General features: G+C 60.8%; 5 protein-coding genes across 5 annotated transcripts in view; 1 reads left to right on the top strand and 4 right to left on the bottom strand.

The window, feature by feature from the left end:
• Nucleotides 1–519: 519 nt before the first annotated feature.
• On the top strand, nucleotides 520–3625 carry SPRG_14623 (hypothetical protein; the record flags this gene model as incomplete). Its single annotated transcript, XM_012353797.1, has 7 exons — nucleotides 520–761; nucleotides 807–1187; nucleotides 1246–2852; nucleotides 2899–3005; nucleotides 3050–3240; nucleotides 3300–3449; nucleotides 3503–3625. Exons 1-7 carry the CDS (start codon nucleotides 531–533, stop codon nucleotides 3623–3625), a joined length of 2790 nt encoding a protein of 929 aa, XP_012209187.1. The 5' UTR covers nucleotides 520–530.
• Nucleotides 3626–3985: 360 nt separating this feature from the next.
• Nucleotides 3986–6848, bottom strand: SPRG_14622 (hypothetical protein; the record flags this gene model as incomplete). The annotated part of the gene is made up of 4 exons (XM_012353796.1): nucleotides 3986–5865; nucleotides 5923–6313; nucleotides 6365–6433; nucleotides 6480–6848. The coding sequence occupies 4 exons, from the start codon at nucleotides 6846–6848 to the stop codon at nucleotides 3986–3988; spliced, it is 2709 nt and encodes a 902-aa protein (XP_012209186.1).
• Nucleotides 6849–7255: 407 nt separating this feature from the next.
• SPRG_14621 (hypothetical protein) lies at nucleotides 7256–9434 on the bottom strand (the record flags this gene model as incomplete). The annotated part of the gene is made up of 4 exons (XM_012353795.1): nucleotides 7256–8541; nucleotides 8593–8944; nucleotides 8990–9037; nucleotides 9093–9434. The coding sequence occupies 4 exons, from the start codon at nucleotides 9432–9434 to the stop codon at nucleotides 7256–7258; spliced, it is 2028 nt and encodes a 675-aa protein (XP_012209185.1).
• Nucleotides 9435–10067: 633 nt separating this feature from the next.
• SPRG_14620 (hypothetical protein) lies at nucleotides 10068–12650 on the bottom strand (the record flags this gene model as incomplete). The annotated part of the gene is made up of 1 exon (XM_012353794.1): nucleotides 10068–12650. The coding sequence occupies one exon, from the start codon at nucleotides 12648–12650 to the stop codon at nucleotides 10068–10070; it is 2583 nt and encodes an 860-aa protein (XP_012209184.1).
• A 668-nt stretch (nucleotides 12651–13318) lies between these two features.
• Nucleotides 13319–14161, bottom strand: part of SPRG_21441 (hypothetical protein) — a gene marked incomplete at both ends in the record, with an annotated part of 3209 nt that continues 2366 nt past the window's right edge. Inside the window, 4 exons of the mRNA XM_012353821.1 lie at nucleotides 13319–13441; nucleotides 13485–13634; nucleotides 13688–13878; nucleotides 13924–14030. Of these exons, the coding sequence (XP_012209211.1) occupies nucleotides 13319–13441; nucleotides 13485–13634; nucleotides 13688–13878; nucleotides 13924–14030 (571 nt within the window). The remainder of the gene's footprint in view (nucleotides 13442–13484; nucleotides 13635–13687; nucleotides 13879–13923; nucleotides 14031–14161) is intronic.

Here is a 14161-nt window from a genome sequence, read left to right as displayed (position 1 = left end):
CTATTGTACTCATCATGGTCAAATGTTGTCTGCTGTCTGAATGGTTAAGCGGGGTGGACACCTTGAGGCTCCGAGGCGCTGATGTCTTTGGCTCTACAAGGGCACACCATTTCAACAACCCTCTGTGTTCTGTGTTCTGCTGGTGCATGGTCCCAGTGCGTGCTGAGTCTGCATGCATGCGTGTATTCGTCCGTGGGCCCATCCGAAAGCAGTTAGAGTCGATCCTGCACTGCTGTTCAACGACATCGAATAGAGCGAAGGAGGCTGGTTTACTGTTGTTGGTTTGTGCATCGGGCCAGGCTCCACCACTGCTTTCATCGTTTGCACGTAGTGTTGCTATCTGATAATCCTCTGATGTAGCTCACGACAGCGCCACACCTTGCCGTTGAAGCGTTCGAAGGTCATTGCGATCTGCAGTCGTTCAGTTTCGCCGCAGTGTCGAGAATGGCGTCCTTGGATTGGTGCGTTGGTTGCTCGACTTTTGGCCAATGGCCTTTGACGTGCCATTTCGACGGCAGCCTTAGGCGAGGATGATGCTGCTCGGGGAGAAGCCGCCCCATTTGAGCCGCAGCTCGAGCTCGCAGTCGACGACGTGGACGGACTCGACGATCCACAACGACCTCAACGTCAAGATCGAGGTGAACGCGAGCACGCTCTCAGTCGACGCCACGGGCAGCGTCGCCGTCCTCGCCGCTCGGAAGGGCCTCTACGTCATCGACCTCGAGTCGCCGTACCAGCCGTCGCGCACGCTGCACCATCAGGTATTAGCCCATCCTCTATCAGCGCATGGCTCATGCGTAGCGTAGACCAAATGGGACGTGACGGTCGTCAAGTGCAACCCGCACGTGCTCTACAAGGGACTCGTGGCATCGACGTCGAACCACAACACGCTGCTCTGGAACATTGACCACAACAACACGAACAACGGCTTCCAGGGCGTCCTCTCGAGCCACCAGCCCCTCATTGCGACGCTGCGCGCCCACACACGGCCCGTGAGCGACGTCGCGTGGTCGCCGTCCGAGCCCACGATCCTCGCGACGTGCTCGGCCGACACGAAGACGCATCTCTGGGACATTCGCACGCCGCAGAAGCCCGTGCAAACCCTCTGCGCGTTCACGACGAGCGCGACCCAAGTCGAGTGGAACCGGCTCGACCCGACGTCGCTGGCGACCGCGCACGACGGCGAGGTCCGACCTCTCCATCCTCGTCCACATCCCATCCTCATCCTCATCTTCGCCTCTCTAGGTACGTGTGTGGGACACCCGGTCGTGCGACAAGCCGACGGCCATCATCACGGCGCACATGCAAAAGATCTACGGGCTCGATTGGAGCCCCAGCAATATGCACGAGCTCGTGACCTGCTCCGAGGACAAGACGGTCAAGTTCTGGAACGTGCTGCGGCCGCGCGTGTGCCAAGGGTCGCTCGCGACCGGCGCACCCGTGTGGCGAGCGCGCTACACGCCGTTTGGCGACGGCCTCGTCACGACATCCCATCGCCAAGACAACGTGATCCGCCTCTGGTCGCTCAGCCACGAGAGCAGCTCGATCGAGGCCAAGCAAGTGCACGACTTTGTCGGCCACCGAGACCTCGTCAAAGGCTTTGCGTGGCGCGCCCACGACCACGCGTTCCAGCTCGTCTCCTGGTCCAAGAACCAAGAGCTCCGCATGTGGCACATGGATCGAAGCCACCTCGAGGCGTGTGGGCTGTTGACGAACAAGACGCTGTTAACGACCGAGCCCGAGGTCAACCGCCGGTCCGAGACCGCCCACCACGTCTTCAAGTTTGATTTGGCGTCGCTCAAGTCGGATTTTGTGCCGCTGGCGCTGCCGACGACCGCGGTCTCGCTGCAGTGGAACCACCAAAACGTCCTCGCGTTCGTCGATGAAGAGGACGACGAGCTCTTTCTGTCGCCGCACCACAGTAGTTCTGCGTTGCTGACAGAAAACAACGACGATCTGCCCGGTCACGATGCGATGGAAGACGCCAAAGCGAAAGGCGCGCTGCCGTGCCCGCGCATGTCGGGCGCGTGCTTTAGCGGGCCCAACATGCTGGTCGTCTTTGACTCGCGCGTCGCGATCGGGCAGTCCAAGCTCTTGCCGTCGTCAGTGGCGACAACCATTTTGCCCAAGACGTACGCGGGTCTTCAAAAGCTCTCGGATGCCACGAGCGGCCTCAAGAGCGTCAAGAAACCGACGGCCGTCGAGATGGACTACGCGTGGGACGCCCACCCGGACATCCTCACGATGGACGACGAGATGCCCCACGACGAGCACGAGTACCACAGTACGCACATGGAACCCCACACGCCGCGGTCGACGGCGCTGCGGATGCTGCCGGATTACATGGAGAACAACGCGACGCTGACGCTGAGCGTAAGCGTCTCGCTCTTGGATTGCTCGCGTTTTTGCGGCGAGTTTGACTTGCCGCTCGCGAGCTGCTCGGCCCAAGCCGCGCGCGCGCTCTCGGCCGGTCAAATTGAACTCGGCCAGATGTGGTCGATGCTCGCCATCTCGTCGACGGCAACCGAGCCGCCCGAGACGCTGCTCACGCCGTGGGCCGCCCACCCGCTCGGCGCCTCTCTCGTGCAGCACGTGCTCGAGCTCTACGAGAAAGCAGGCGACGTGCCGACCCTCGCGGCCATTGTTTGTGCGCTCGACGACGCGGACAAGAACGTACAGCCGGCAACACCGAGGATCGAACCCATTGCCTTGAGCGCCCGCCCGCCACGGCACCCGACAATCGAGGACGAGAGCACGCCGAGGCGCAAGGCGACTGCGTCGCAGCACTTCGCAGCGTCGCCGCACTCTGCGATCGACTCACCGTCCCGGTCCACCTCGATTGACGCCTCCAAGTGCGTACTGGTCTTTTTGCAGACAGAAGGCGCTCATGGAATGTAGCCTGCGCAACTACGTGCTGCCCAAGAGCCCCGTGACGTCGGTGCTGAATGAATCGATCGCAGAAGACGAACGCGAGGTGCCGGTGCTAGCGACAGCCCCCACCGAAGGTACGGTACAATACGCTCTTGAATCAAAGACATGGCGATTGTAGAAGCCGTCGTGCTGCTTTCATCGGCGGCAAAGGATCGAGCCCGGTACGACCAGTACAAGACAGCGTATGGCGACGTCTTGTACCACTATGGCGCGCTCAACACGCGCTGCGAAATGCTCAAGCACCTCGAGACGACGCCGGCGCCGCACGAAGGCCTCACCCTCGCGCTGTACTGCCACGCCTGCGGCCACGTACGAAATCTCCTTTGGATTTGAAGCGTCTTATCGGAAGGATGTCGCTGGTGGTGTAGCCGACAAGCGACCTCTACTGCGCCCAGTGCAAGGACTTTTCTGTCAAGTGCTCGGTCTGCGAGCTCGTCGTGCGCGGCGAATCGATGTATTGCGTCAGCTGCGGCCACGGCGGCCACCGCACGCACTTGGCGACCTGGTTCGCCACCGAGGTGCGTCGCCCTACTTTTCACGTGGCTCATCAAAACGAATTTATGCAATGTAGAGCGCCTGTCCGACGGGCTGTGGCTGCTGGTGCAACCAAGCCAAGGACGCGATGGAGTTTGCGCTCACGTTGTCGCCGCCGCCCACCGCGTCGACATCGCTCCTGCGGTCCGTCTCGTTTTAAGGCTAAGAAATGTCTCATATTTAAATACTTTGTCCGTCGCCATCCGTGAAGCAACCAAGATGCGATCGAGCCCCGGGTTGCGAGTAGAGCGACGACGCCGTTCATGAATCTCCACGACCAAAAGCCCACGCCAGTGATGAAGAAGGTGGCTGCGCTGGCGAGAATGCCGTCTTCTATCCTCTTTGGTGGGCTTGGATTTAGGAAACGCTACGACAGACTTGGCCACCGGCGCATTGACGCATGCTACGCCATTGGACTTGGCATGGACGGACCTTGCTTTCGAATCGCCTTGAAACATTGAAAGACATCTCGTCCGGGAAGCACTGACAAGGTGGCAAAAGCTACCAGTATAATAATGATTTAGAGGACCTTTGCTCCAAGAGCGCACAGGCGTTGGATTTCGCTGGCCACGTCATAGGCCACTTGCACTGTCGCCGACGTGATCGCAGAGGCGACGTCGATCAGCTGACAAGCCATCGCCGACGTCACTTGCGCCAATTGCACAACTACAGACGTGGCTACGACCCAGGCGGCCGCGACAACTGCCATCCCTGTTTGCGACGCGGCTACGATGACCGCCGACGTCCAAACGCTCGCCGCCCACATCGCCGCCCACACCGCAGCGAGAAGTGCGACCATCGATGCATAGACCGCCACGGCATGGTCCGAGATGCGTAGGTACGTGTACGCAGCTCGCATCGCAACCGCAGCGGCAACGAGACCACTCCAGACTGCGCTCGAGATGTACTTGGCTGCTCGCCACACACAGAGCGCTGTCGCGACCAGACACTGCCACGTGGCACGCGCAAGTGGCACAACATATGCTTGAAAAAGACTGCGGACGACGAAGTACAGTCGGTAGACGGCGTCGAGGAGCCACACGACACAGCGGTGCGAACCGCGCCATAGACGACCGCACGCAACGAGGCAGCGAGCGGCAACGCGCAAGCCGGTGGTAGCAAATGCGAGAAGAAGCCGCCGACCACCGATGCTTGCGTGGTGCGAGATGGCCATGACTGTGGTTGCCAATCCGTGATAGAGACGCAGGAGGTGGCGGGCGGATACGCTTAGCACCTCGAGGACCGTGCGGCCGACGTAGCAGACTGCAGTTTGCATCGCACGAGCGAGCGGACGCAGAGTGACGTCGCGTGTTAAGAGGAAACAAGCGTGGAGCTTGTACACCGTTGCCAGAAGGACGGTGGCGGCGATGTCGACGGCATGGTACACGACGCAGTAGTAGACGTGCAAGATCGGTGGGGCCAGCGTTTGGACAAGGGCGCAGCACAAAGTGTAAAGCTGTCGTAGGACTTGTTGGAGCCATGCGAAGCTGCGTTCAACGACCGTGCATGTGGCTACGGCGAGCGAGTGCAGGTGTGGCAGGACAATATGCATGCAGAGATGATAGCTGACATTGCCGAGCCACGCGAGTGTCCCCTGTGCGCGGTTGACGAGGGTATTGACGAGACACAGTACTGTGGCTGTCGCCCAATACCACGCAGAGACGGCGAGCCCTTGGACGTAGGCGATAGCAGCTTCGATGCAGTGCTTGATTGCGACGAGCGCTTCGATGGCTTGGTGCATGGCCGCAACGATGGCAGCTTCGAGCGGCAGCAGGACGTACGTCGCAAAGCTGGTGCGTAGCCATCGTGTCGCCGCCAACAACAACGTCCACGACCACTGAAGCGCGCGCGTAATCACATCGCGCAGCAGATAGGCACCAGGGACGATGCAGCCCCAGTAGAGCACGCGGGCAAAGTGTCCGAGTCGGTCGCGGGCACTCCAGAGCGATCGTCGAAGTTGCCGGAGCAGCAACCGCAAAAAGGCGAGCCCCGGAACCAGCCCATGCATGTAGAGATACCGCGTCGCGCGTCTGAGACGGCCGTGCGCTTGGTGCAACAGCAAACTTGCTCTTGAGATGGCAGCGAGCGTAGCAACGAGCCCGTGGAGAAAAAGAAGATCGCGGGCAGTGGCTATCGCGTGCGAAGCTGCTTCACCGGTTCGCGTGTACGCTGTTAGCACCGTGTCGACGCCGGCATCGACAACAGGATACGCTGCTTCGGCGACCGTCAGGATGACTTGTCCGAGTGGGAGGCGGCGGCGGTGGCGAAAGACTTCAATGCAGCGCCACAGGAGGTCCGCGCCATATCTGACAAGCCGTTCCGTGCAGAGAAGGACCGAGAGGATGAATGCAAGGCACGAGACGCGGAGATAGGTGACCGCATCTGGGATCTGCTCGGTGACTACGTGCAGGCACATCTATTGCGTCCTGCGTTGGTCAGTCGATAAGAAGCTCTTACCACACTGATAGAGGTTGGTATAGACGCGAGCTACGATCGCTCGTGTTCTTGCCACCGCGGCATCGACGGTCGTCGCCATCACACGTACGGTCGCCAGCCACAAGGCATGGATGGCCTGGAGAGCGCGCCACGTCTGTCGCACGAGAGCGCGAGCCGATCGCCACGCGAGATGAAGGGACGAGATAAGGACGTTGACGGCGCCTCGGACAAGTGCGTGGAGCAGCAGACAGGCGAGCAAGATCGGTAAAAGCAGCAGGACGAGCACGCGCGTGCTCCATGTGGACTGCGACCCAACGCTCAACAAGGCGAATGGCGCAATGACCTTGCTCCAAACACCATGTTGAGGTGGCGATGATGGCACCTGGTTGGGTCGGAGTATGTTCAGTTGCTCCTAGGGCAACAAGCATTCGATGCGTTGTCCATGTGAGGGTCGGAAGCGTACGTGGAGAATGCTGTCGGCGGGATGGAGCGCCAAGCTTCGTGCAAAGTCCGAGGTCGCCTTGTCGGTTTCCTACCATTCCTTTGCCCCTAGCCCACATAGCTTGAAGGAAGCGTACGCCAAGGTGCAAGAAGCACTGCCCGCGCTGCTTCAAGCCGTCAGCGTCCGAGGGATTTAGGCGGAGGATTCGCGACCAGTCCTCGCTCGCAGCTTTCCAGTCGCGACGGGCCATCTTGGTCGTCGCCGCTTGTCGCAGTTGGATCTCAAGGTCGTCGTACACCCAGCGCTGAAGAAGCGTGAGGAGCACTGCGTGCAGGGCGACGGTGCTGAGAAGACTGAGGCCGCCAGCGACGCCGTAGATGGCCGGCGATGTGTACGCTGCAGTGAGCTCGCTTCGCCAGCGCAGATGGTAGGCGAGCGGCAGCACCGGGGCGGCGCAGACGTGGCGCAGCCATCGGAACTCGTCGCCGGCGTCGTTGGTTGCCATGGTGTCAAGTTGAAGTCTGCGTACCTGACGCCAGGATGATAAACCGCAACCGCGCGCAAGACCATCATTCTTGTCGACAACGCAGCATACATTTTCTGTTTTGTGGAACACTTTTCGTTCTTGGAACATTCTTTGATGGATTTATGCATGCGATCTGCGACATTGAGCCAGCGAAAAGTTCGATGTGGTGAAGCAGCAGCGGCGGGGAGAGAGTGTGTCGTGGCTCGATCTAACTGCTCGCTTCGCCAATGCGTCGTTGGCACGTGAAGCTGGGGGCCATGATTCGTTGAAAGGATAAAGCTGTGAGTACGGAAACCGCATCCCGTTTGTCTTTCGGTGCTGTTGGAGCTTCAACGCAAACTCGTGATGTCAAAAAGAACGAATAGTGTACACAAAATACAGTCAAATCACACTACGACAAGACGCTGCAGCTCGATGGCTACGTCGTAGCTGACTTGCACCGTGGTTGAGACACCCACCGATGCTGCGTCGATGAGCTGCACGACGAGCGCCGAGACCGCGTGAGCCACCGAGATTGTCATCGCCATCGCTGCTTGCGACGCGGCTACGATGACCGCCGACGCCCAGACGCCCGCCGCCCACATCGCCGCCCACATCGCAGCGAGAAGCGCCACCATCGATGCATATACCGCCACGACATTGTCCGAGATGCGTAGGTACGTGTACGCAGCTCGCATCGCAACCCCAGCGGCAACGAGACCACTCCAGACGGCGCTCGAGACGTACTTGGCTGCTCGCCACACACAAAGCGCTGTGCCGACCAGACAGAGCCACGTGGCACGCGCAAGTGGCACGACGTACGCTTGAAAAAGACTGCGGACGACGAGGTACAGTCGGTAGACGACGTCGAGGAGCCACACGACACAGCGGTGCGAACCGCGCCATAAACGACCGCACGCAATGAGGCAGTGAGCGGCGACGCGCAAGCCGGTGGTAGCAAACGCGAGAAGAAGCCGCCGACCACCGATGCTTGCGTGGTGCGAGATGGCCATGACGGCGGCTGCCAATCCGATATAGAGACGCTGGAGGTGGTGGGCGGTGGTGGTCAACGCCTGGAGGACCGTGCGACCGACGTAGCAGACTGCAGTTTGCATTGCACGAGCGAGCGGATGCAGAATGACGTCGCGGGTTAAGCCGAGCACGGCCGCAAGAGACCAAACCAGACGATGCAGCGTCCAGAGAAGTCTGCAAAAGAGAAAGATACCGCCAGCGCATACGTGGCACCACGCGGGCGCGACGAGGGAGGCGTGCACGGAGTCGAGGCCTGTATGCAGACAGATCGCGATGACGTGGAGCGTTCGGAGGGTCGTATGGAGTCCGCGGAGGAGAGACACACCGGCGCACCACACGGTTGGCGCAAGAACGTCGGTGCCGAGCGCTCCAATCTGCGTGGCCATTCGTGCCGTGTAGCGCATGGTGTAGTGCCCGCCCGCAAGCGCAAAGAGGCCGGTTGCCACCAGCGCCGACGAGAGTGCGAGCACGGCAAACGCGCCCGAGGCGTACGCCGCCCACGCCGCTGCTCGCACCAAGGACCGGCCGGTGTCAATCGTTTGTGCGAGCGCTGCCGAGAGCAAGCGAACGAGGCGCGAGTCGATGGTCTTGGCGCCGACAGTCCCCAGTGAGTGGCACGCGACAGCCACCGAGAGGTAGGTGTCCTTGGTCGCCGTGGTTACTGCAAGAGACATGCTGGTAAGATACAGTCGGCGACGCTAGCAAGACGTACGCTGAAGATAGCTTTGGGCGAGGAGCGGTGTCGCGGCGTCGACGACGACACAGAGACAAAGCCACGCTTTGTGGCAATTTCTCAGCAGCGCGTCGGCCAGTGCAGCGGCAAGCTGAAGCCATCGACGGCCGAGGCGCAACGCAGCGTGCAGGACGATCACCATTGTCGCTACAAGCAGCTCGGTGGTCGTCCGTGCGAGTATGTGGACGGCGAGGCAGAGCAGCAGCAGCGGGAGGACCAGAATCGTGATCGCGCGAGAGCTCCACGAGGCGTGCACGCAGCGCTTTAGAAAAGGCCGCACGACCCGCTGCCACGACGGTGACCGATACAGTCGCTTTGGCGCAGCAGGCTCCTACACATCGTATGAGTGGCACCGGAACAAACAGGCGCAGCGGACCGAGGTGACAATTGGGCGCTGGCGTCCTGCCGTGGTCCCGTCGGACACCTACCCATCGCATACATGATGACGACACCACATCGATATGACATGGTCGTAGTACGTCGAGCGCTTCCAAGCAAAGCGCGCGCTGTTCGTAGGCGTCGGTGTCGGCGGGGCAGCCGTCGAGGACGCGCGACCAGTGCAAACTCGCCGCCGCCCAGTCGCACGCAATCATGCTCTCGCGCGCCATGCGCCGAGCCGATATGACATCGACGCGTGGGCCAAAGCGGTCGACGAGTGTCAAGAGCACGGCGTGGAGCGCGACCGCGCAGAGAGCCGCGAGGGCCGAGGCGACGCCGTAGAGGGCAGGGGGCGTGTACGCCGCCGCAAGGTCGTCCGAGTAGCAGAGGACGTAGGCGATCGGCAGCGCCGACGTCGCGCAGAGGTGCCGGAGGCTCAGCATCACGTTGTCGACGGCGTCTTTGGCGCCGCGGAGAAAAGCCGTCGACCGCCACGTTGCACGTGAAACGCAAGGCGCACCCAAGTGCAATTGCACCTACACTCTGGACGCATTTGATTGGCTGCGGCGCGCCCAATCTCGATCCATCGAGTAGCCACAGGAGTAGCCAAGTGCATTGGCCCGTGCGATACCGCAGCTCAGTCGTCGTGACCAGGTTGAGAAATCACTGATAGCTGCTGTCCTAGTCAATACTAATTACTGGTAGCGTAGTAGGCTATGCGCAAATATGTCGAACGAGCCCTGGCATGGCCCAGGCGTCTGATTCGACCCATTTTACAGGTGCAAGGCGGTTCGAGGAGTAGCAAGAAGACCTCTCCACTTCAGGTTGGGACTCTACGCAGGGCAGCTCGCTGGGACCTTGCCGCATTCATTTTCCTGTAGTACAACGGTAGCTTGCGCCGTACCGGTAGGCTGCAGCGAATAGGCAACTTGGTCTGTGCACCGGTGCACCGTCTTGCGAGCCAACAAGGCTTGTTGGCTCGCAAGACTCACGGTAGAGCCCGTGAACCCGCCTCATATTGTGACCTGATGCATCGAAAACCAACTTCATTGCATTCGTGTACAAGCTACAATCTGCTACGACGACGAGCGGGACTGAATGATGCGGTCGACCTGGTCGCGGATCCAGTTGACGACGTCATCTTTGGTTTGGCCGCCGTTGACGCGGACCGCTTCCAGGTTGTCTTCAATGTCCTCCTTCAACCGGCTGCGTTGGCGCGCAGTCATCTTCGAGGTCTCTGCCTTGCTGGAGCCGTGCATTTCGGTCGCCATGAGGTAAAACTTGCCGCTCGAGAAATCGATGCCGTCGAGCTCCAACTGCTGCCGCCACGTATCGACGATGGGTGGGATCATGGGCGACTCGCCCTCTTCGAGCTCGGTCGCAAGGTCAAGGCCCAGCCCCGCGACCTTGTTGAGACAGAGAAGGACGCAGTCGCAGCCATTGAACGCGCTGCGGATGGCCGCCGCGGGCAACACGTGCGGCGTCTTGTCAAACTGGAGGAGGCTAATGCCAATGGTGCCAACGCCGTGGAGGCCCGCCGTGTACTGCGCCTGGACTTCGTTCAACGTGTTGTTGCCGGGTATGTCGATGAGGTAGACCTTCCGGGTCGGGTCGTCGGCCATTGGCGCGTAGCGCAAGAAGCTTGGCGCTGTCTTCGACTCGCGGGCTTCCTGTCGCGTGCTGTTGAGCGCTCGAATGAACCACGACTTGCCGACGTGCTGGTCGCCATTGAGCACGATAAAGACGATGGCTTTGCACGCCTCTTCGAGTCGGACGAGCGTCTGCATCACCTTCGAGAAGGCGGCGAAGAGCGGCCGTTGCGTCGCATCGTTGGGCAGCTCGACTGCCGCCAGCTGTGTCTCCAAGAGCCGCGTCGTCAGCGGTGCGTCATGCAGGCCCATGGCGGATGCCATCTTCTTGAGCTGGTCCGAGTAGGCGCTTGACGCGGTGCGGAAGGACTCGGTCTTGAGATGGATCGCAAGCGCGCTCCACGAGGCCCCGTAGCTGCCATAACCGCCTGCAAACAAGGCGAAGAGCGATCCTAAGAGTTGCCCGAAGGATGGCCCCGTCGACTTCGTCGAACTGAACCGTGCCGCAGCGGCGCCGACGAGGGTTCCAGCCACCTCGACGGCACTACCGGTGGTCGCGGCGACACACCCCACAGCGACGGCCCCCAGAGCAACTGCGCCGAGCCAGTAGGGCCATGTGGCCGGGCTCTTCTGCATCTTGACAAAGTCTTCCGCCAGCAGATTGGTCATCAGCAGAACGAGGTCGGGCAGCTTGTGGCCAATGTTGGCCTCGTTGAACGTGTGCACAGCATTCATGTACGCAGCGGGCGTGTCGGCCGGCGCGATCGCACGGATGCGCTGCATGAGGTCGCGCCACGGCTGCATGTCGAGTCGCACACTCTCGTTGACCTCGGCCTCGGTCTTGTCATCTCGACCGAGGCGGCGACCGACGACGAGGTACGCTGCCAACTCATCGCCAACGTCTTGGAGGATCGCGTGGACGCTGTCATCGCCAAAGGACCTCAGCATGACAGCGGCGGTGATGGCGCGGTTGAGGCGGACGCACAGCGCGTCTTGCGGCATCTTGGACGGCACCATGAACTCGAGGGCCGCGCAGAGCATGACGCGCATGACATGTTGCGAGAGCTGCACGTCCATGGCTGGTACCGCGACGCTGCTGCGCGTAAAGAAGCGCTCGTACGCGGTTTGAATGCCATGCGCGTTCTTCATGTCCTTGATGGAGGTCATGGCTTGGAGCTGCGCCTTGAAGGCGTCGCTGCCGTTGTACTCGACCGGGTTCGATGCCTCTTCGATCGAAATGCGGGTGCCGAGCACATGGCTTGTCTCGCGAAGGTGGATCCAGTTGCCGAAGTAGACATACTCGGAGAGCACGAGGCTCGTGTGCTCGGCCGCCGTCGCGCGCACGCTGTCAAGGTCGATGCCGGTTGACCACCGCAGAAGCTGCACCCACGCGCCCTGGATGCTCTGCACGCGATCGACGATCGCAGACGTCGACGAGAAGAGGGCAGGCACAATGTCATTCTCGGTGTAGTACGTGAGGAAGCGGTCGCCGGCCACGAGGCTCGTCTGGCGTCGGAGGAACGGCGTCGACCCAAACGCGACGGACGCGACCTTGTGGCTGGGGATGTTGTCGTAGTTGGGGTTGATGCGGAGGCTGTAGTGGGCGACATGGGCGACGCTGCCCCCGCGGCTGTGGCCGCAGAGAACCACCTTGCTGACGGCCGCGTCTTTCAAGATCTCGCGTGCGACGCGCGCGAGGCCGAGCTCGCGCGCCTCGAGGTTGAAGCCGGCGGGCGCGTCGCCGTCCTGGCCCTCGACGATGCGCGTGCTCGCGATCGCACAGTTGGTGACGTGATCGCGGGTCGTGTTGGAGCCAGTGACGCAGAGGATCACGACGGTGCCGATGCTGGCGACGATGCAGCGGATCTTGTCGCCGTCGAACTCGATAAACGGCGTCTGGTCACTGGCCTTTGGCACACCGAGCGCGCTCAACGTGGAGGTAAACGCAGTGAGGACACGGGACTTGAAGTCGCCGTCGTGCTCCTTGGGCTGGCGCGACTCGTAGCTGAGAATGCAAAGGCGCATGGCCGCGTGGACCTCGAAAGCGGAGACGACGTCGGTGGCGCTCATGCTTGTGCGTGGTGCCATGCGTCGCGTTCTGGCAAAGGGAAAATGATGCTACCGAGTGACGAATGGCCGGTGCAAGAGTTGGGGACTGTGGGACTTGAAGCGCGGGTTTTCAATCCTCGGCTGTGATTGGCATGAGCTCGGTCTCGCACTGAAAGGCCACGCAAGAGAGATGGGAAAGCGCCGTACACTTACACGTCCTGTCAATGGACAGGACGTGTAAAAGTTAGGAAGCGGATGGCGTACTTCCTGTCTCATCGATGCGTACATATTCCTAAACTGAACATGGTTTGACCGCACACAACACGGCGACAAGCTCTATTTTAGCTTGTGTCTCGTCCCGGGGCTTCCCGGACGAGATGTCTTTCAATGTTTCAAGGCGATTCGAAAACAAGCTCCGTCCATGCCAAGTCCAATGGTGTAGCATGCGCCAATGCGCCGGTGGCCAAGTCTTTCGTTTCCTAAATCCAAGCCTACCAAAGAGGATAGAAGATGGCATCGTCGCCAGCGCAGCCACCTTCTTCGCCACTGGCGTGGTCTTTTGGTCGTGGAGATTCAAGAACGGCGTCGTCGCTCCACTCGCGACCTGGGCTCGATCGCCGTTCGGCCATCTTGGTTGCTTTTAAGGATGGCGACGGACGTTGTTTTTAAATAGGAGACATTTCTTGGCATTAAAACGAGACGGACCGGAGGAGTGATGTCGACGCGGTGGGCGGCGGCGACAACGTGAGCGCAAACTCCATCGCGTCCTTGGCTTGGTTGCACCAGCAGCCACAGCCCGTTGGACAGGCGCTCTACATACCATAAATTCTTTGTCATGGAAGAAGGACGACGCACCTCGGTGGCGAACCAGGTCGTCAAGTGCGTGCGGTGGCCGCCGTGGCCGCAGCTGACGCAATACATCGATTCGCCGCGCACGACGAGCTCGCAGACCGAGCACTTGACAGAAAAGTCCTTGCACTGCGCGCAGTAGAGGTCGCTCGTTGGCTACACCAACATCCTTCCGATAAGACGATTCAAATCCAAACGAGATATCGTACGTGGCCGCAGGCGTGGCAGTACAACGCGAGGGTGAGGCCTTCGTGCGGCGCCGGCGTCGTCTCGAGGTGCTTGAGCATCTCGCAGCGCGTGTTGAGCGCGCCATAGTGGTACAAGACGTCGCCGTACGCTGTTTTGTACTGGTCGTACCGGGCCCGATCCTTTGGCGCCGACGAGAGCAGCACGACGGCTTCTACAATCGCCATGTCTTTGACGTCAGCAGCGTATTGTACCGCACCTTCGGTGGGGGCTGTCGCTAGCACCGGCACCTCGCGTTCGTCTTCTGCGATCGATTCGTTCAGCACCGACGTCACGGGGCTTCTTGGCAGCACATAGTTGCGCAGGCTACATTCCATGAGCGCCTTCTGTCTCCAAAAAAGTCCAGTACGCACTTGGAGGCGTCAATCGAGGTGGACCGGGACGGCGACTCGATCGCAGAGTGCGGCGACGCTGCAAAGTGCTGCGACGCGGTCGCC

Source organism: Saprolegnia parasitica (genome assembly GCF_000151545.1).
Source record: "Saprolegnia parasitica CBS 223.65 unplaced genomic scaffold supercont2.136, whole genome shotgun sequence".
NCBI lineage: Eukaryota > Oomycota > Saprolegniomycetes > Saprolegniales > Saprolegniaceae > Saprolegnia > Saprolegnia parasitica.
This window is presented reverse-complemented; position numbering and strand designations above follow the sequence as displayed.